The following is a 22,217-nucleotide window of genomic DNA, read 5'->3' as shown; positions in this document are numbered from 1 at the left end:
TTTAAAAAATGTTTAGATATAAAATTTCAAAATTATTATATAACGTATTTATAATTATTATAAATTGAAAAGAAGTTAATAATTATAGTATTATAACTTCTTTAAACAATAACTAATTTTTATGCTGTTATTTATATAATAATTAAATAAGTTATAAAACCAAATTTTTATTTTAATTTTTTCTCCCCAGGTAGGGATTGAACCTACGACCAATCGGTTAACAGCCGATCGCTCTACCGCTGAGCTACTGAGGATTTAATAATAATTTTAGTATAAATATAAATTTTTTTATTTGTCAATAATATTGCTAAATTAAATATTTTTTGCGATTACCCGGACTTGAACCGGGATGGGTGTTTACCCACAAACCCCTCAAGCTTGCATGTCTACCAATTTCATCATAATCGCAAAAAGACGGAAAGAGAGGGATTCGAACCCTCGGTGATATAAAAGCATCACATAGATGTTCCAGATCTATACCTTCAACCACTCAGACATCTTTCCGCATTTAATGATCTTATATCTTTATGCTTAGCACCTTAAGCATAAAGATATAATGATTATAATTTTCTAGAATAATACTCAATAACTAATAATTCATTAACTTGGAGTTTAATTAAATCGCGTGGTACGATGTTATTAACACTAGCTTCTAATGTTTCTTTATTTAGATTTAAATAAGAAGAAACAGTAGCAATCCCTGCATTATTTAAATAATTTTTTACTAATTGTTGAGAATTTTTTAAAACCGAAATATTATCATTAATTTTGCAAGTATAACTTGGAATATTAATGTTTTTCTTGTTTATACTAATATGACCGTGGCTTATAAGTTGACGTGCTGCAGGAATAGTGGGCGCAAATCCTAAACGATAAATGATATTATCTAATCGCATTTCTAAAAGTTGTAATAATCCTTCTCCAGTAGATCCTTTCCGTCGACGAGCTTCCCGTACATAATTTATAAGTTGGCGCTCATTAATTCCATAATTATATCTTAATTTTTGTTTTTCTTTAAGACGAATCCCGTATTGTGATTCTTTTAATTTTTTTTGATCTCCTGTCTTTTTTTTCCATCCATGTTGACCTGGTGGAACCTGGTTTTTATCTACTTTTTTTGAAAAACCAGGTAATTCACCTAAACGGCGTATAACACGCAATCGTGGACCTCTATAACGCGACATATTCAATTTTTATTATTTAAATTTGTTTAACAAAATGCTTTTTAATTAAAAAAATTAATTAACTAACTGTTTAATTACTTGATATCGAGCTCTTGCGCGCTTAAATTGAAAAAGAGCATCTCCTCTTTGTTTTTCGCTTTCTGCATTTTCTAATTGATTTTTGGCTTCTTCAAACGAAGCTTCTACTTTTTCTGATTGTAAAGTATCTGCAGATTCTGCTCCATTTACTAAAATTGTTATTTGATTTTGTTTTACTAATGCAAAACCACCCATAACAGCTAATGGAGTCCATTTTTTATCAGTACGAATTAATGTTACACCGACATCTAATGCTGTAATTAGTGGTGCGTGATTAGCTAATACTCCCATTTGGCCAGTATTTGTGGGAAGTATTACCTCTTCAGCTTTATTATCCCAAAAAATTCCATCCGGTGTCATAACTGAAACTTGAAGTACCATAATTTTTTAGTTTATCCCTAATTTTAATAATACTCATTTTTATAATTAAAAAACAAGTATTTACTTAAATATTTTGTATAAATTTATATAACTATAAACTATAGATTTTTTAGGTTACTATAAAAAATCTATAGTAACCAAAAAATTATTTTTTTGTAGATCCTTTTTCTACTGCTTCTTCAATATTACCCACTAAATAGAAAGCTTGCTCTGATAAATCATCTAACTCACCAGCTAATATCAAATTAAACCCTTTAATAGTATCAGCCAAACTAACATATTTTCCAGGAGAACCAGTAAAAACTTCAGCTACAAAAAAAGGCTGAGATAAAAACCGTTCAATTTTTCTAGCACGCGCAACAACTAAACGATCATCAGGTGATAATTCATCTAAACCTAAAATTGCAATAATATCTTGTAATTCTTTATAACGTTGTAATGTTTGTTTTACGTTTTGTGCACATTTGTAATGCTCATCACCCACAATCCAAGGTTGTAACATTGTAGATGTTGAATCTAAAGGATCCACCGCTGGATATATTCCTTTAGAAGCTAACCCTCGTGAAAGTACAGTAGTAGCGTCTAAATGAGCAAATGTAGTTGCTGGAGCTGGATCCGTTAAATCATCTGCCGGAACATATACAGCTTGAATTGAAGTAATCCTTCCATCTTTTGTTGATGTGATCCGCTCTTGTAAAGTACCCATTTCTGACGCTAATGTAGGCTGATATCCAACAGCAGAGGGCATACGACCTAATAAAGCAGACACCTCAGAACCCGCTTGTACAAAACGGAAAATATTATCAATAAACAATAAAACATCTTGTCCACTTACATCTCTAAAATACTCAGCCATTGTAAGAGCTGTTAAACCTACTCGCATACGCGCACCCGGCGGTTCATTCATTTGGCCATATACTAGTGCTACTTTTGAATCAGCTATGTTAGACTCATTAATTACACCAGACTCTTTCATTTCCATATATAAATCATTACCTTCACGTGTACGCTCACCTACACCACCAAAAACAGAAACACCACCATGAGCTTTTGCTATGTTATTAATTAATTCCATAATTAATACTGTTTTTCCAACACCAGCTCCTCCAAATAATCCAATTTTACCCCCTCTTCTATATGGCGCTAATAAATCAACTACTTTTATACCTGTTTCAAAAATAGAAAGTTTCGTATCTAAATCTACAAATTCAGGAGCAGAACGGTGAATTGGTAGTTGATCTGAAGTATTAGCCGGACCTAAATTATCAACAGTTTCCCCAAGTACATTAAAAATCCGACCTAAAGTTCCCTTACCAACCGGTACATTTAAAGCATCACCAGTATCTAAAACCTCCATACCTCGTTTTAAGCCATCTGTAGCGTTCATAGAAATAGCGCGAACACAATGATCACCTAATAACTGCTGAACTTCGCAAACGACAAAAATATCTTGACCTTCATTATTTTTACTAGTAATAGATAAAGCATTATAAATTTTAGGCATTTTATTTGCCGTAAAAGTAATATCTAAAACAGGGCCTATTATTTGAGTAATACGACCAACATTTTTAGTTTCTGTAGAAACAGCCATAATTTTAAAGATTTAGTTGATTTTTGTAGTGTTTGTAATTTTTTAAATTTTGTAAATTTAAAAATCCTTTTTAAAAATAAGTATATATATAAATTATTAATAAATTCTACTAATAAGAAATTATTAAATTTTATTAATAATAAAAAATAATCTTAAATTAATCATATTAGTACTTATACAAGTAATAAATAGTAATTACATACAACCAGTTTTTTATATTATATCATAAAAATAAAAAAGTGTAAAAATCGTAACTTTTTACACCGCAAAAAATTTTAACAGTAATAATAATTACTCTTTTATTTTATTAATAAAAGAGTAATTAAAAAAATTTAACCGAATTTACCAGAAGTCGAAGCGATTAAGAAAGCAGCATAAGTAAGAATATAGCCAACAGAAAAATGTGCTAAACCAACTAAACGTGCTTGAACAATAGAAAGTGCTACTGGTTTGTCGCGCCAACGAATTAGATTAGCTAAAGGTGTTCTTTCGTGAGCCCAAGCTAAAGTCTCAATTAATTCTTGCCAATAACCACGCCAAGAAATTAAGAACATAAATCCTGTTGCATACACTAAATGACCAAATAAAAACATCCACGCCCAAACAGAAAGACTATTCATCCCAAAAGGATTATAACCATTAATAAGTTGTGAAGAATTAAGCCATAAATAATCTCGAAGCCAACCCATTAAATAAGTAGACGATTCATTAAATTGACTAACATTCCCTTGCCAAATGCCAAGATGTTTCCAATGCCAATAAAAAGTAACCCAACCTATAGTATTTAACATCCAGAAAATAGCAAGATAGAAAGCATCCCAAGCTGAAATATCACAAGTACCACCACGTCCAGGACCATCACAAGGGAAAGCATAACCAAAATCTTTTTTATCTGGCATTAATTTTGAACCACGCGCGTCTAGAGCACCTTTGATCCCAATTAATGTAGTTGTATGTAGTCCTAAAGCAATTGCATGATGCACTAAGAAATCACCAGGGCCTATGTTTAAAAATAATGAATTACTTTCATTATTAATTGATTCTAACCATCCAGGTAACCATAAATTTTGACCAGCAATACTTGGAGCACTTGTTGATGATGATAATAAAAAATCAAAATTATAAACAGTTTTACCATGAGAAGCTTGAATCCATTGAGCAAAAACAGGTTCGATTAGAATTTGTTTTTCTGGAGTCCCAAAAGCTTGCATTACATCATTATGTACATATAATCCTAATGTATGAAAACCTAAAAATAAACTAACCCAACTTAAATGTGAAATAATAGCTTCTTTATGATCTAAAATACGTGCCAACACGTTGCCACGATTTGCTTCTGGATCATAATCACGAACAAAAAATATAGCACCATGTGCAAATGCACCTGTTAATAAAAACCCAGCAATGTACTGATGATGTGTATATAAAGATGCTTGTGTAGTAAAATCTTGCGCTAAGTAAGCATACGGTGGTAACGAATACATATGTTGTGCTACTAAAGATGTAATTGTGCCAAGACTCGCTAAAGCTAACCCTAATTGAAAGTGTAAAGAATTATTAAGAGTATCATAAATACCTTTATGACCAGCACCTAAATTTCCTGACGGAGGAGTGTGACTTTCTAGAATTTCTTTGATACTATGCCCAATACCAAAAATTGTTCTATATTGGTGTCCGGCTAATATGAAAACAACAGCAATAGCAAGATGATGATGTGCCATATCTGTTAACCAAAGACTTTGAGTTTCAGGATGAAACCCTCCTAAGAATGTTAAAATAGCACTCCCAGCGTTTTCATTAGTATTCCAAACATGAGTAGCTGCATCTGGGTTTTGAGCATATACAACCCAATTACCTGTAAAAAAAGGAGTTAATCCAGCCGGATGTGGTAAAACAGTCAGAAAATTATTCCAACGTACATGTTGCCCACGAGATTCAGGAATAGCCACATGAATTAAATGACCTGCCCAAGCTAGAGAACTTATTCCAAACAGACCTGCTAAATGGTGATTTAATCGCGATTCTGCATTTTTAAACCATGAAAGCGTTGGCTGAAAAGAAGGTTGAAGATGTAACCAGCCTGCAAATAGAAATAATGCTGAAAGAATAATTAAAAAAATAGATCCATTATATAAATCTTGGTTAGTTCGTAGCCCAATAGTAAACCACCATTGATAAACACCAGATGTAGATATATTTACTGGACCTGAAGCACCGCCACGTGTAAAAGCTTCCACGGCTGGCTGCCCAAAATGTGGATCCCAGATTGCATGAGCTATTGGTCGGATATGAAGAGGATCTTGAACCCACTGCTCGAAATTTCCTTGCCAAGCTACATGAAAAAGGTTTCCAGAAGTCCAAAGAAATATAATCGCTAATTGGCCAAAATGTGATGCAAATATTTTTTGATAAAGACGTTCTTCAGTCATACCATCATGACTTTCGAAATCATGAGCTGTGGCTAAACCATACCAAAGCCTACGTGTAGTTGGATCTTGTGCTAAGGCTTGACTAAATTTTGGAAATTTTGTTGCCATTTTATAATTCTCCTATTAAAGGCAATCTTTAAAAAGATTGCACTAATACATATATTTTAACAAATAAAAAAACGACTTATTTAACAATTTAGAGGTTACAAAAACCTCTAAATTGTTACAGTTTATTAACCCACAGCTAAAATTCTTGCTAAGAAGAATGACCATGTGGTTGCAATACCACCTAATAAATAATGAGCTACACCCACAGCCCGACCTTGTGTAATACTTAAAGCACGAGGTTGAATAGCTGGAGCCACTTTTAATTTATTATGTGCCCAAAGAATAGATTCGATCAATTCTTGCCAGTAACCACGTCCACTAAATAAAAACATTAAACTAAAAGCCCAAACAAAATGTGCTCCTAAGAAAATAAGTCCATAAGCAGAAAGTGCTGACCCGTATGATTGAATAACTTGTGATGACTGAGCCCATAAAAAGTCACGTAACCACCCATTAATAGTGTTCGCACTTTGAGCAAAATTACCACCAGTAATATGAGAAACGCCGTTTGCTGTTACAGTACCCCAAACATCTGATTGCATTTTCCAACTAAAATGAAAAATAGCAATTGATAAAGAATTATACATCCAAAATAAACCTAAAAACACGTGATCCCAAGCAGAAACTTGACATGTTCCTCCACGACCCGGACCGTCACAAGGAAATCTAAACCCTAAATTTGATTTATCAGGGATTAATCGAGAACTACGAGCATATAGTACACCTTTTAACAAAATTAAAACCGTTACGTGAATAGTAAAAGCATGAATATGATGTACTAAAAAATCAGCTGTCCCTAATGGAATTGGCATCATTGCTACTTTCCCACCAATTGCTACAATATTATTACTCCAAGTAAAACTTGTAGGATCTAATACATTTGGAGCAGTGAAACCTGGAGCTGTCGCATGAATGTTTTGAATCCATTGTGCAAAAACGGGTTGTAGTTGTATTGCAGTATCTGAAAACATATCTTGAGGACGTCCTAAAGCACTTAAAGTATCATTATGGATATATAATCCAAAACTATGAAAACCTAAGAAAATACATACCCAATTTAAATGAGAAATTATTGCATCTCTATGGCGTAAAACACGATCTAATAAATTATTATAGTTATTATAAGGATCATAATCACGAACCATAAAAATAGCAGCATGTGCCCCAGCACCTACAATACAAAATCCACCAATCCATGTATGATGTGTGAAAATAGATAATTGAGTACCATAATCAGTTGCCAAATATGGATAAGGTGGCATTGAATACATATGCTGAGCAACAATGATAGATAATGAACCAAATAAAGCTAAGTTAATAGCTAATTGAGCATGCCAAGAAGTTGTTAATATTTCATATAAACCTTTATGACCTTGCCCAGTAAATGGACCGCTATGTGCTTCTAGAATTTCTTTGATACTATGTCCAATACCCCAATTAGTACGATATTGGTGTCCTGCAATAATAAAAAGAACAGCAATAGCAAGATGATGATGGGCAGTATCTGTTAGCCATAAACTTCCAGTAATTGGGTTTAAACCGCCTTTAAAAGTTAAGAAATCGCTATATTGATTCCAATCAAGTGTAAAAAACGGTACTAATCCTTTGCCAAAACTTGGGTATAATTGTGCAAGATATTCTGGATGAAAAATATATTCATGTGGGAGTGGTATTTCTTTGGGATCAACACCAGCATCAAGAAGCTTATTTATTGGAAGAGACACGTGAATTTGGTGCCCAGCCCATGCTAAACTTCCAAGACCTAAAAGACCTGCTAAATGGTGATTTAGCATAGACTCTACGTTTTGAAACCATTCTAATTTAGGCGCTGCTTTATGGTAATGAAACCAACCTGCAAAAAACATAGCTGCAGCGAATACAAGACCACCAATCGCTGTAGTATATAATTGAAGCTCACTAGTAATACCTGAAGCACGCCAAAGTTGGAAAAATCCAGATGTAATTTGAATCCCTTGAAATCCGCCACCAACATCAGCATTCAGCATTTCTTGGCCTACAATTGGCCATACAACTTGCGCACTTGGTTTAATATGAATAGGGTCTGTTAACCATGCTTCATAATTTGAAAAACGTGCGCCGTGAAAATACATACCACTTAACCAGATAAAAATAATACCAAGTTGACCAAAATGTGCACTAAACACTTTTCGCGAAATATCTTCTAGATCACTTGTTTGTGTATCAAAATCATGTGCATCTGCATGTAAGTTCCAAATCCATGTAGTTGTATTTGGACCTTTTGCTAACGTGCGTGAAAAATGACCAGGTTTTGCCCATCTTTCAAAGTTCGTTTCTACAGGATTTTGATCTACAAGAATTTTAACTTTTTTAGATTCGCGTTCTGGGGGGCTAATTGTCATGGCGAAAAATTCTCCTTTCCCTCTCGAGGGTAAATTCAACTAACTAAATAATATTGATTGAAATTTCTATTTTATAATATATTTAATTATAAAAAAATTATAATATTTATTATTGTTGCTTTCTAAATAATTTTTAAAATTGATCTAATTTAAAATTTTAAAAATTAAACTCTATAAAAAAATAGATAAATATAAAACCATGTTTTAATAATAAAAGCTAAATTTTTATATTTATTATTCCATAAAAAAATAGTGCATACGGGTTTAATTACTATGCACCAATAACTTCTTTCGCCGCATACATTATTTCTACTGTAATTTCAGTAATATTTCGTTCACGAGCAAATTTTTCCGTATTACGTTTAACTTTTCCACGAACAAAACCTGGTATTTTTTTAAGCTCCGCTAACCCATCGGGTGACCAACTACAGCCAGATTCTGTAGAAAGTGATTTTGTAATTGCTTCTTTTGTATCATGACCACCAAAAATTTCTAATAGATGATCTTCCATCCCTAATGTGAACGAATTATAAACTAAATCAGCAATTTGATTCGTACCCTCATAACCTAAAAACGGTCTATAACCTAATGGGAAATTTTGGATATGTACAGGTGCTGAAATAACACCACATGGTATATCTAACCGTTTTCCAATATGACGTTCCATTTGAGTACCAAAAATAGCTGAAGGTTCAATGCGAGAAATCATATCTGCAACTTGAGTATGATCATCAGTAATTAAAACTTGATCACAAAATCCTTGAACTTGTTCACGAAACCAATCTGCGTCGTGTTTACAATATGTACCAGCACATGAAACATTAATCCCCATCTCACGCGCTAATATTCTTGTCATACTAGCTGCATGTGTTGCATCACCAAATACCACAGCTTTTTTCCCTGTTAAATTTTGACAATCAATAGAACGCGAAAACCACGCAGCTTGGGATACAAATCTTGTTTGTTGATCAATATATTTTTCTGTATTAAATTCTATATCAGGGTTTTGGTTTTTAATAATAGTAGAAATTTCACGAATACAATTAGCTGTATCTACGATACCCATTGGGGTTATTCCAACATAAGGCATGGAATATTCGTTTTGTAAATAATTTGCCGCCATTAAACCTACTTCTCGATACGGAACTAGATTAAACCACGCTTTAGTCAAATTTTTTAAATTTTTAATCGACCCACCTTCTGGAACAATTTCATTAATTGAGATTCCTAAATCATTTAAAAGTCTTTTTAATTCTCGACAATCATGTTGATTATGAAATCCTAATGTAAAAATCCCAAGAATATTAGCAGAAGGTTTAATAGTTTTTTCTGTATTTAATACATTATTTTTACGTGCTTTTTCAACTGAAAATCTAATAATTTGTTCAAGTGTCCGGTCTGCTGCTTGTAATTCATTCACTCGATAATGATTAACGTCAGCTAAAATTACATCTGAATTAGATTCTAAAGATGCACGATTTACAAAATTTTGTAAGTCTTCTTGTAAAATACTTGAAGTACAAGTTGGTGTTAATACAATTAAATCAGGTTTTTGTTGCTGGTCTTTTTGAGTAATATTTTCGACAACTTTTTCTTGAGAACCCCGAGCAAGAACATGACGATCAACGATACTTGCGGTTACGGGTGTAAAATCGCGTTCTCGTTCTAACATAGAGCGCATTACATTAAAATAATCATCGCCTAAAGGCGCGTGCATAATAGCATGAACATTTTTAAATGAACTCGCCACTCTTAATGTACCTATATGAGCAGGCCCTGCATACATCCAATACGCTAATTTCATAATTTTTTTTTACAAATCACTAAAAATTAGTATATACTTAAAATAATAAGTACTATAAAAAGAAATATATCTTATAGGTATATAAGAACAACTACTTTTTATTTTACATTATTATAGTTATGTTTATACAATATTTTAATTTTATTAATATTTTATATTTTTATTATAATGATTTTATTTTTGAATTAAATATTTAAAGTATTAAAAACATTGGTAAAAAATATATTTTTCTAGCATAATAATACTAAATTAAGTAAAAAATTGAATAGTAGTTTTGAACATACAATTCAATTGCTCAAAATATATTATTTTGGAGGATTCCCGTGTTATTATTAGCAAAATTACCTGAAGCTTATGCTCCCTTCGACCCTATTGTAAACGTTTTACCAGTTATACCTGTATTTTTTTTATTATTAGCGTTTGTTTGGCAGGCGTCAGTAAGTTTTCGTTAAAGTAAATATTTAAAATTATTATATTATTATTTAAACTAATATAAGCTTTTTTCTAATACAAATTTAACATTATTTAAATTTTATATTTTACTTCACCTAAAATTTTATTAAATTACGAAATTAAAAAATACATCATGAATTTAGAAATATTTTTTCAATTAACAAGTTTATTTTTAATTATTGCGGCCGGCCCACTTGTTATTATATTACTTGCCAGTCGTAAAGGAAATTTATAAGTTAATTAATATTAAAATCCAATAATTTTAGCTTAAAAAATTAGTAAATAGCATTTATTAAATATTATTAAAATTTATGTCGCTTGCAGATTCTCAAATATTTATAGCATTATTTTTAGCATTAGTTACAGGGCTTTTTGCTGTACGATTAGGTGCCACATTATATAAATAAATCTTTTATTTTCAATAATATGAGATTCTTGTTAAATATTTCTTAATATGAAATATTAGTTTCTTTTTAATGAACTAATATTTCATATTAAGAAATATTTATAATTAAAAATAGTATGGGGTGTCGCCAAGTGGTAAGGCAGCGGGATTTGATCCCGCCACTCGGAGGTTCGAGTCCTTCCATCCCAGGTAGACATTTTATTATTCTAATACATACTAAATAAAAAAGAACAACCAAAAAATAATAAAATTAATGCCCAATTTATTAAATTTATAGTAAATTCTACTTGTGAGAAATTAGAAAAAAAACCACTATTATAAAATTTTTTAAAAATAACATTTTCTCTTGTTGTTGTTTGCGGTACTATAAATAATAGAATTAAAAGTGAAATAATTAATATTACTTTATCTAACATAAATTTTAATATCATAATTTTTTAATAAAAATAAACTAGAACTTTGTTCTAATTGAACCAATAGCTTCTATAAGCTTTAAATTTATAATAATATATTACTATAACAATTAAAAATAGCCGAGATAGCTCAGTCGGTAGAGCGGAAGACTGAAAATCTTCGTGTCACCAGTTCAAGTCTGGTTCTTGGCAAACTTAAAAACTTTATTATTTAATCAAATAATAAAATAGATTGAATATATTCTATTTGAAAATAATTACATTTTTTTTTAATATAACTTTCTAATACGAAATGTATGTAACGTCGTTGAAGAGCAATCGGTAATTCTTTAAATTCTTCATTTTCGCAATATTTCCTTTTTTTTATTAAATTTATAACTATATTATCCATATAATCTTGCTCATCTAATAAAATTTGTAAATATTGATAAAATTTGTAATCAAAGGGTAAATGAAATAACGACCGAAATTTAGGAAAAATTTGATGTCTAAGTTTATTACGAGAAAATACTACATTATAGTTACTAAAATCATTAATAATAGGAATATGATAAAATTTGGATAATACGGTTATATCATTTCGATGCAAAAATAATAATGGTCGTATTAACACATTATACAAAGAATTTTTTTTTTGCCTCTGATACGAAATAAAAAAAGAAAAATATATATAATTCCCGTTAAGTTTAAAAGATGAACCAAAACCAGTAAATTTTATTAAATTGTAGCAAAACAAAAAATCAACTGTTTTTATATTATTTTTTTTTAATTTTGAAGTAAAAACTTGTTTACTAAAAAATTTTGATTTTAGATAACATTTATTTTTAACTGTTTTTGCATTAAATTTTTTTGGAGAAAATTTAAAAAAATACGAAGGAAATATATATATATATAATGAAATTATTAACTTTTTACTTTGTTTTAAGCTACAAAATCCTTGTGGACTTGTCCCACGAATAAGATTCAAGAGTGCTGTTTCTAATTGATCAGTTGCTGTGTGCCCTAAAATAAATTTATCTCCATTTTCAAAAATTAGGCTTCTATTATAAGCTTCCTGACGCCAATTTCGTGCACTAGTTTCAGTAAAAAATACACTTTCACTCAGGTTAATACATATTGGAGTTTTAAAAATATAAGCTAATTTATAAATTTGTTGAAATGCTAAAAAATTAGATTGTTGCCATAAATGATGACAGTGTAAAATACTTAAATTAAAATTCCATTTATTTTTAAGATGTAATAACCAAAAAAACAAAAATATTGAATCTTGTCCCCCTGAAATACCACAAAGGTACTTCGGTTTTTGCGTTACTAAATTGTTTTTTAATAAATATTTTTGTTTAAAATATTTATTAATTACAGAAAAAGCATTATTCATTAGGCTTTATTAACTAAAAATTATATAATTTTAAAACAAAATTTTTAAGAAATTTTTAATGGGTTACCCGGGATTTGAACCCGGAGCTTGTCGGTTAAAAGCCGAATACTCTACCATTGAGTTAGTAACCCTAATTAGTATATATTTTAACCTTTATATATTTAAAAAATCAATTAATAAAAATCTTAAACGTTACTAAATAAGTAACGTTTAAGATTGCATTAAATTACAAATGAATTTAAAATACCTACAGCAAATACAAGTATTAACCAAACCCCAAGACCTGAAAAAACAAGACGTTTGTTTTCACCCCAGCCATCTGGTAAAGCTAAAACAACAGGTACACCAACCACTAAGAAAAAAGATAGTAAAATTAAACTAAATAATACTAATTGAAAAATTGAAAGCATAGCTTTGATTTCCTAAAATTTTAAAATTTTTTAACTAATTAATTTTATCGTAACAACTATTAATTAGTATACTTGAGGAGTAGAGAGTATTAAACATTTTTAGGATTTTTTAAAAATGTAGTTTTTAATACAAATATATATATATTAAAAAAAGAAGCGGATATTGCATAAAGGTAGTGCCCTTGCCTTCCAAGCAAGAGGTGCGGGTTCAATTCCCGCTATCCGCTCCAATTAATACATGGCGGGCGTAGCCAAGTGGTAAGGCAATGGACTGTGACTCCATCACTCGCGGGTTCAAACCCCGTCGTTCGCCAAATATAAAAATGAATTAAAACAATTTGAAAACTTTGAAGCTCTTTGAAAAAATTGGTATACTAAAAAAAGAAAGAAAAAACTTTTTGTTATAGTAAAAAAATTATAAGGAGTTATAGCATGTCTGGTGCTACAGGAGAACGCCCTTTTTCTGATGTTTTAACCAGTATTCGTTACTGGGAAATTCACAGTATTACCATTCCGTCTTTATTTATTGCCGGGTGGTTATTTGTGAGTACAGGTCTTGCTTATGATATTTTTGGCAGTCCAAGACCAAGTGAGTATTTTACTGAAGATCGACAAGAAACCCCACTCATTACGGATCGTTTTAACGCTTTAGATCAAGTAAAACAATTATCTCAAGTTAATTAAACAAATCCCTTTAAATTAGAAATTTAAAAATTTCTAATTTTAAAGAATAATTAGAATTTTTATCATATGACAGCAAGAAAATCCTATACTTATCCTATTTTTACTGTACGTTGGCTTGCTATACACGCATTAGCAGTACCTACAGTTTTCTTTTTAGGTGCTATTACGGCTATGCAATTTATTCAACGTTAAATAATATTTATATTATTTAGGTAAAATTGAAAAAGGTTATATTATTTTATGGCAAAACCAAATCCTAATAAACAAACTGTAGAATTAAATAGAACCAGTTTATACTGGGGATTATTATTAATTTTTGTATTAGCAGTTTTGTTTTCAAGTTATATTTTCAATTAGTTTATTTTATTAATTATTACTTATATTTTTTAGTAAAATTGACGTATTAATTCACAAATTAACCCCAGTTAGTCCTTTATTGGGGTCCTTTAAAAAAAAGGAGATTTTTTTATGTCTAATACTAGCACAACCGGTCGTATTCCATTATGGTTTATTGGAACTGTTGGGGGAGTTGTTGTATTGGGGTTATTAGGAACATTTTTTTATGGATCTTATGTAGGATTAGGTTCATCATTGTAAAATTAAATTAGAAGTTAATTTGTTTTTATACTATTGCAAATTCATTGAATTTGCAATAGTATAAAAACAAATCTGAAATCGCTGCTATGGTGAAATGGTAGACACATAACTTTCAAAAAGTTACAGAGAAATCTATACCGGTTCAAGTCCGGTTAGCAGCATCTTAACCAAATATTATTAACTATTTTAGATCTCTAGTTTCTAATTTACTAAAAGATTTGAATTAAAAACTCATGTTTTTAATTCAAATCTTTTAATTTTCAGTAGTTAGATTTGAATCAAGATCTTGATCTTCCTTATTAGTGTTCGAATTAAACGGGTTTGGTCTAATTATGTCACTATAGAAAGTCCCCAATATATCTATAACTTTTTCCTGTTGCATTTCCTCATCTTCCTCATCTTCTTCCCCTAATTCGTCACTATTACTATACGTTATTTCATTAATTTCTGAATTCTCAGTATTCCCTTTATTTTTCTTAGTATTTTCCAAATCATCAGTCGTTACGTTAGCTTCATCATTATTTTCTTCAGCTACACTATCTGGATTAAGAATTGCAGCAATATCAACCCAACGAATTGTAGGTTTATCTGAATTTAAACCCCACGAAGGATATAAAATTTTAAAATCTTCTGGTAAAGGATTCATTTTAGGAGCCTTCCGTAAGTCTTCTTTTAGATTTTCACAATCAAACCCAAAATTAGAAAAAATTTCATAAATAGTATGTTCACGTAAAATTTCATTATGTAACAATTCATATGCAAGTTGATCAAGTAATTCTCTGTACTCAGTTACAATTAAAAATGCTAAATTAAAAGATTCCATTATAATAGAATGCATTTTATAATCACGAGTTAACATTGCCATATGTTTTAGTTTTTCAAACTTACCTATATTTGCTGCAATGGTATTTTGATGAAATGTTCGATCTGGCCCTACCCAGTAAGGATTAAATTTCCATTCTTCAGGGTTTGGAACATAAATTGAACTCCATTTTTGAATTTCCCCGTTTAAATATTTTTGATAAAGTTTCAAATGCCACCATTTTTCAGGAAACCTTGTTTGTGGGGCTTTACCGTGTAATAACTTCGCTGCTGTTGGGGTTTTTTCATACGTTTGAGCAAATTCGTATAAATATTGTTCTCTAACGTCGTTATGTTCCATTGAGTTAAAATTTCGTTTTAATGGCAATGGTTCTCGAAGTAACATAGTTTCCGTATACATATACCAATTTTCTACGAGAAGTTTAACTAATGATTGCCCAATAGACCAATCTTGTGCCCCAATATTCGAATTATCAGATATATCTATAAAATCACCTTGATCTTGTAAAAAAAGATATTCCCCTGCTTTACCAGCATATGTTCCAATGATTCTATGTTCTAGTTCTCCACGACAAACATACTTTAACCATTCTAATTGTACAGTACGTTGTATTTGATTATAACGCACGCTATAGTGACGATACCAAAGATGAACCACTATCACCGGTGGGTGGTATTTTAAAAGAGTTCCAACAAGAGCTTTAGCTGCTTGATAATAAGCACTCCGGGCAGTGGAAAATAAAAATTCTTTTCTAGCTTTAGGGTTTTTAGTATCTTTTGCAACGCCCCTTGCAACCGAAGTAGTAGTAAGTCGATCAATACCGTGTTCAATAGTCTCTAATGTATGATGGCTAGCTTGAGCTATTGCTTTTAAGCCAGATTCATTCATTATTGTTGAAATATCTGCCGCACTAAAACCATATGTTACTTTTACTAAATAATCCCATGGAATATTAGCATCACTTCCTAACATATAACTATAATGTTTAAAAAGTTGTAACCGTTTGTTTTTATTTGGTAAACCTAATCTCACTTTACGTATAAAACGCCCCGGTCGGAGTAAAGCTGGATCTAAAACGTCAAGTCTATTTGTAGCACCGATAATAACAATGCCATCACGACTCTCAATACCATCTAACTCTGTTAATAATTTTAAAAGTAACCCAACCCTATAATATTCATCATCATTTTTTTTAATTATATGATTTTGAACATCTCTATTAACCCCCATGTGGAACATTTCTTTATTTTGTAAAATTCGTGGATGCAGATCGCCCATAATAGTTGACATTTCAGGAACTGCATTATCGGTTCTGGATCTTCTAGCTAAATTAGACGAACTATCTAAACCTTGACGAATGACTTTCATCAAATGTTCAGAAGGATCCATACCAGATCGTACAGATGCGATTGAATCTACTTCATCAAGAAATACAATACACGGTGATAGTTTATGAGCTTCTGTAAATAAACGCTCAAAGGCTGCAGGCTCTTTACTTCCTTTGGCCGTTAATGTGAGAACAGGGACTTTTGCTTCGTGAGCTAATGCATGAACTAATAAAGTTTTTCCTGTACCCGGAGGACCTACTAATAATAAACTTTGTGCACGTTGTGCCAGAGCAGGATTTGTTATCATTCCACGTAAATATAAAAGTGTGTCTAATAATTCATCAGCTAATGAAGCAATATCAACAACATCTTTAAATCCTTTGGTAAAATCTTTTGCAACACGGAAACCGGTCTCTTTTTCCCCCAGTAAAATTTTTAATTCATCAAACATCATAGGAGGTAAAAAACCTGTTGTATTAAAAATCTCAAGTAAGTATGCTAAAAATTCACGTCCGTAATTCATCATTGTTTCTTTTAATACTATAAAGAAGATATAACTAAAACCGATTTGTGAAACAACTAACCATGAGTTTGTAGTTAATGGCTCCCAAACACTTATATCTATCTCCCAAGCATCCCCATTTTTCGAAACAGTTTTATAAATACCCGGTGAAAGAATTCTACCAAATTCTTCTTCACATAGAGTTTGTTCTATGTGTGGATTCTCTGTTGCTAAAGCAATTTTATTAAATAAAGAAACAGCAAACGGACTAAAGTTATAATCTAATTCATTAACAAGCCCAAAATTAAGTTTTGGTTTATTGTTACCTGTTGGATAATAAACTTTAGTTGTTGGTATGTTTGTTATTGCGTAGCCAGTTAATTCACGAACAGATCGTTTTTTTTCATACTCATAATTTTCAAACTGTTCTATATCTTTAATGGCATCTTTTGCAATAGCAGGCGCTACTACGTCACTTGATGCATAGCGGTCTTCCCAACTTTCTGGACTCAACGCAACAACAAAAAGGTTTGATTTTGTTGAAAAAGGTAACTCTTTCGTTTGTTTTCCTTCAGGGTCGTAATAATCCGGTAAAAATGGAAAAACAAACCATCGTTTATTATAAGGTTTTTTACGTATAGCGTATGTATCCTCTTTGTTAAGGACTTCAAATTCAGCTCGATGAATTGGAACATTTGTCAAATCGTCATTTAATGCTTTGTCAAAAGCTTGTAGCCCATGCCATTTCATTAAATTATATGGAGAATACATAAGATTTTTTGGTACAATAGGGTTATCAGGTGAGTGATAATTAGTTACCCAAGATTTTACAACATTAGGCTCAACCAAAATAGAATCTTTAGTTTCTTCCCCAGAAGGAATTTCATCTTTAGAAAAATCTTTCTGTTTATTAGATTTTTCTTTATCATCAATCATACTTTCTACATTTGACTGAGTATCATTCACTGGATTGTGTAGCGTGATATTGTCTAAAGACTTGGTATCTGTAATTTTATTTTCTAGATCCGTTACTGCTAAATCAGTTGACACACTATTATTAGTTTCAGGTTGTGAAATATTAGAACTTGATTGTGATGATTTTGTATCAATAAATTTTAAAATTTTATTATTATTTAATCCCCCTAAATAATAATTTAAAGAAACATTAAGTATTGGGGCTGAACCGTCTGTTTTGGATATAAATGGCTTTGTATCGTCAATTTTAGATATAACACGTATATCATTATTTTCATTTACAAGTATAGCAGGACCTCTATAATCATCTTCTAAAACCTTCTCAGCCCGTGGATCAGTAGGTTGAACTTCTGGTTCAGGATCCTCCGGATCAAGATCTACATAAAATTTAGTGTCTAATTGATTAATTAAACTAAGATCATCCTGATCACCACCCTTTTGTTGCTCTTTTTGGCGTTCTTTTTGACGTTCTTTATACGCTTTTAGTTGCTCTGGTGTTAGATCCATAGCTGCTGTAGCAACGAGAAGGTTTTTAGGATTTGGAGCATCTGGGTATTTTACTGGGTACGTTTTAATAAAAACAAAATTAGGAGGGAGATCAACTCTAAGAGTTGTTTTTGTTTCATTTTTTAATAAAAATTCTCTTAGACGTAATAAGATTAATTCGTTTGTAGGTGTATCCGGGTAAACATAACCTGACATTTTACGTGGTGTTATTGGTATAGAAAAACCATGATCTTCAAATTCACAATTTCTAAATAAATTTTTATCTTCCCGATAAAAAGTATTAAGAGTTGAAATTACTTCAGCAGCCTCTTTCTCGCTTAATCCTTTTATTTTACCGCCTTTTTTTTTATTACCTGCACCCCGTAATTCAGGTAATAAAATATTTTGGTCATTTAAAGAAGTTTCATCAATATTGGTATTAGTAGTACTACTATTTTCAATATCTATATTTGTCTCTTCAATTGAAATTTCTGACAATAATTCCCCAAGTTCGGCATAAAGTGTATAAAAATCTTTCTTAGTATTTTTGTTTTTAACACTTTTTGTATTTTCGTTAACTTTATCTTGAGTATTTTTTTCAACACTTTTTTTTACTGTAGAAAGACCTTCATTGCTAGAATTATCTTCAGAATTGTCTTCTTTAAAAAAATGATTTTGATAATACTCATTTGATTGTAGACTAAAATTCTCTTCAAATAAATCCTCATACTCATCATTCAAATAATCATCCTCAAAATCTAATTCCTCATTTAATTCATCAACCTGCAAATCTGTTTCAAGGGATTTAATAGATTTAGTTTTATCTAAATTAGCTACTTCAACATCTTCAGTAAATTTAAATCTATTTTCAAATTTTTCTAAATCAGCTATACTAGCAAATTCTCGAACAGAACTCACTTTTTTTATACCGGTGCTATATTTTTTTGATGGCCCGCGCCGTGTTTTTACCTTTTGAGCTTTTTTTTGTAATTTATTAAAGAGGCTGATTAAGTCTTCGTTCACACCATATAAAAAATTTCGATAATATGCCCGAACCAAGTAATTAAAATTTACTCGAGTTTGGTATAACTCACGTTTATTAATCGCGCTTTGTTTATATGATAGCGGAACCTCCGAATCTAAAAATTGAATATAATTTTTAATATTCGGGTACTCATAAGTCACTTCTTTTGCACTAGCTAACTTTTTGGGGAGATTATCTAAATCTAAAAATGCTTCTTGTATACTTTTATTTGCCTCAACTTCTGGTACTAATATATAATCCAACCAGCGAGTATTTCCAAATAATTTTAACTTGTTTTTTCGGTGAATTAAAAGATACTCATCGAAAACCCCCATTTTATTTTGCTCTTTGACTAATATTTCTTGAGCATCATCTGATAACATTAATGTTTCCCATTTTATAGTTTGTATAGGATAACTAAAAATAGGTAACGTGTGCTCTAAAACATTAGGATGAAGGTGTGGCTTAAATCGAACAACAATATATTGTATAGCTGAAAACGTAAACGGAAATAAACTGAGAATAAGCCCCTGATCCACTTCAATTGATCTGAGTTTTCTGTTCATTGTAAGTCTATGATTATAGACATATAATTCCCACTTTATTGTTGTTAAAATCCTAAGATTTTTAGCTTTTATTGTTCGAATAAAACCTAATATGTACCAACCTGGTGTAAAATAATAAAGACACAATACTCCAACGTGTTTGGTATAATTTTTCAATAATAATAATACTTTATAATTTTGAAAAGATTGAGAAGTTTGAATGCTATATTTCGATGAATTAAGAAGAGATAAACGGAATTCCCAAATTCTTTTCATCTCAGCCTCATTTTTTGCAATCAAATATTTTTTTAATGATATTCGATTTAATCTTAAGATTTGTTCAGGCGAAAAACGCGTTTTAATTATATTTTCAAAACGTTCCCATTGTTTTTTATCCATAAATTCAACTGTTATATTTAGGTTTGTAATAAAATAAAATATCAATTATTATATTAATATTTGTGTACATAAAAATTTTTTTGTTAATAATTTATTATAATTTGTTTTTATCTAAATGATATATAATACTAAATTTATTTAATATTATATTTATATACTAAAAAAAGTAAAAGCAACCTTTCTTAGAAATTTAATAAGTAACTTTATTCTAAATAAAATGCCTTTTTAACTCAGTTGGTAGAGTATCTGCATGGTAAGTAGAAAGTCATCGGTTCAAATCCGGTAAGAGGCTTAAATATTATTGAATTGATATTGAACCATAAAGTTCATAGAAGCATTTTAGACTTTGATGAATTTAATAAACATAATAATATTAATACAATTAATACAATAATAATAATATATTATTATGTTTATACAATACGAATAGTTCATAGATTTTTTTGTTGTTATGTAAAATACTCCATAACAACAAAAAAATCAAGTACTTAGAAAATAAAAAGCTCAAAAAAATAATAATACTTTTGGTATAAATTAAAATATGTATTACACATCAATTATATCAGATTTAGGAGTTTTCGGAATTAAAAATTTAACACGTTTATACTTATTAACTTTAGGAACTTTTTTAAAAGCTTTACTAAACGGCAAAGGTTTTAATTTTAATAATCCTGTTTTTTCTTCTTTTTTACCAGTAACTAAATGAAAAAACGATTTCATTAAACCACTAAAATTTAAGTTGGATGAATTCTCTACTAAACGTCGTAATTGCTCTTCTTGAGAAATTGTTAAACGATGACGCTCTTTAAAAGCAAGAAGCCCTAATTCTTTTGTTGGAGCTTGTTGATATAAAATAATTGTTTCAGCAATTGCTTGTTTTATAAAAAACCTTGAAACTATAAGATCTATTAAACCGTGATGTAATAAATATTCTGCTGTTTGAAAATCTTTTGGTAATTGCTCTTGAAGTGTTTGTTCAATAACTCTACGGCCGGCAAACCCAATAAGGGCTCTTGGTTCTGCAAAAATTAAATCACCTAACATCGCAAAACTCGCTGTAACACCACCAGTGGTTGGTGAAGTTAATATTGGAATATAAAGAAGTTTTGCAGTATTTTGGTGAGCATTTAACGCAGCAGATATTTTCGCCATTTGCATTAAACTTAAGATGCCTTCTTGCATACGGGCACCACCAGACGCGCAAAATATTATTAAAGTAAGTCCTTGTGCTGTTGCATATTCTATTAAGCGAGTAATTTTTTCTCCAACAACAGAACCCATACTTCCACCCATAAAAGTAAAATCCATAATTCCAACAGCAATGGGAATCCCTTCTATAAAGCCAGTTCCTGTTTGTATAGCATCCTGTAATCCTGTTTGTTCTTGCGATTCTTTTAATCTTTCACTATATTTTTTTTGATCTTTAAATTTTAAAGGGTCACAAGACGATAGTGTTTCATTAATTGGCCTCCAAGTACCTGCATCAATAAAACGCTCAATACGCTCGATGCTGTTCATTTGTAAATGGTAATTACATCCAAAACAAACTCGCTTATTTTGTTGTAAATGTTTAATATATAAAATGACTCCACAGTTTTCACACCGAATCCATAAGCTTAAATCTCCCGGGCGGTGGCCGGATTTAGGTGCGTTAAGTAACTTTAAATTTTTTTCGTCTTCAATCCATGAAAAAATTGACATAATATTGAACCTCTTTGTATTTTTTATTATTTATTGCTTTTTTTATTTGTATTTATTCCATATACTAAATAAATAATAATCATTTTTTTTTGTTTTTTGTAGAGATTAATAAAAATTTTACGGGGGAAATATTAACA

General features: G+C 30.5%; 3 protein-coding genes across 3 annotated transcripts; 1 reads left to right on the top strand and 2 right to left on the bottom strand.

Moving 5' to 3' along the window:
• Positions 1-8,423: 8,423 nt before the first annotated feature.
• Positions 8,424-9,956, bottom strand: F751_0131 (Light-independent protochlorophyllide reductase subunit B; the record flags this gene model as incomplete). Its single annotated transcript, XM_011402612.1, has 1 exon — positions 8,424-9,956. One exon carries the CDS (start codon positions 9,954-9,956, stop codon positions 8,424-8,426), a length of 1,533 nt encoding a protein of 510 aa, XP_011400914.1.
• Positions 9,957-13,448: 3,492 nt separating this feature from the next.
• On the top strand, positions 13,449-13,892 carry F751_0130 (Cytochrome b559 subunit alpha; the record flags this gene model as incomplete). The annotated part of the gene is made up of 2 exons (XM_011402611.1): positions 13,449-13,691; positions 13,755-13,892. The coding sequence occupies 2 exons, from the start codon at positions 13,449-13,451 to the stop codon at positions 13,890-13,892; spliced, it is 381 nt and encodes a 126-aa protein (XP_011400913.1).
• A 7,315-nt stretch (positions 13,893-21,207) lies between these two features.
• Positions 21,208-21,423, bottom strand: F751_0129 (Acetyl-coenzyme A carboxylase carboxyl transferase subunit beta, chloroplastic; the record flags this gene model as incomplete). Its single annotated transcript, XM_011402610.1, has 1 exon — positions 21,208-21,423. A coding segment is annotated over one exon (216 nt), but the record flags the coding sequence as incomplete, so codon positions are not given.
• Between the last annotated feature and the right edge of the window lie 794 nt (positions 21,424-22,217).

This window comes from Auxenochlorella protothecoides (genome assembly GCF_000733215.1).
Source record: "Auxenochlorella protothecoides strain 0710 contig1039, whole genome shotgun sequence".
Classification (NCBI taxonomy): Eukaryota; Viridiplantae; Chlorophyta; class Trebouxiophyceae; order Chlorellales; family Chlorellaceae; genus Auxenochlorella; species Auxenochlorella protothecoides.
This window is presented reverse-complemented; position numbering and strand designations above follow the sequence as displayed.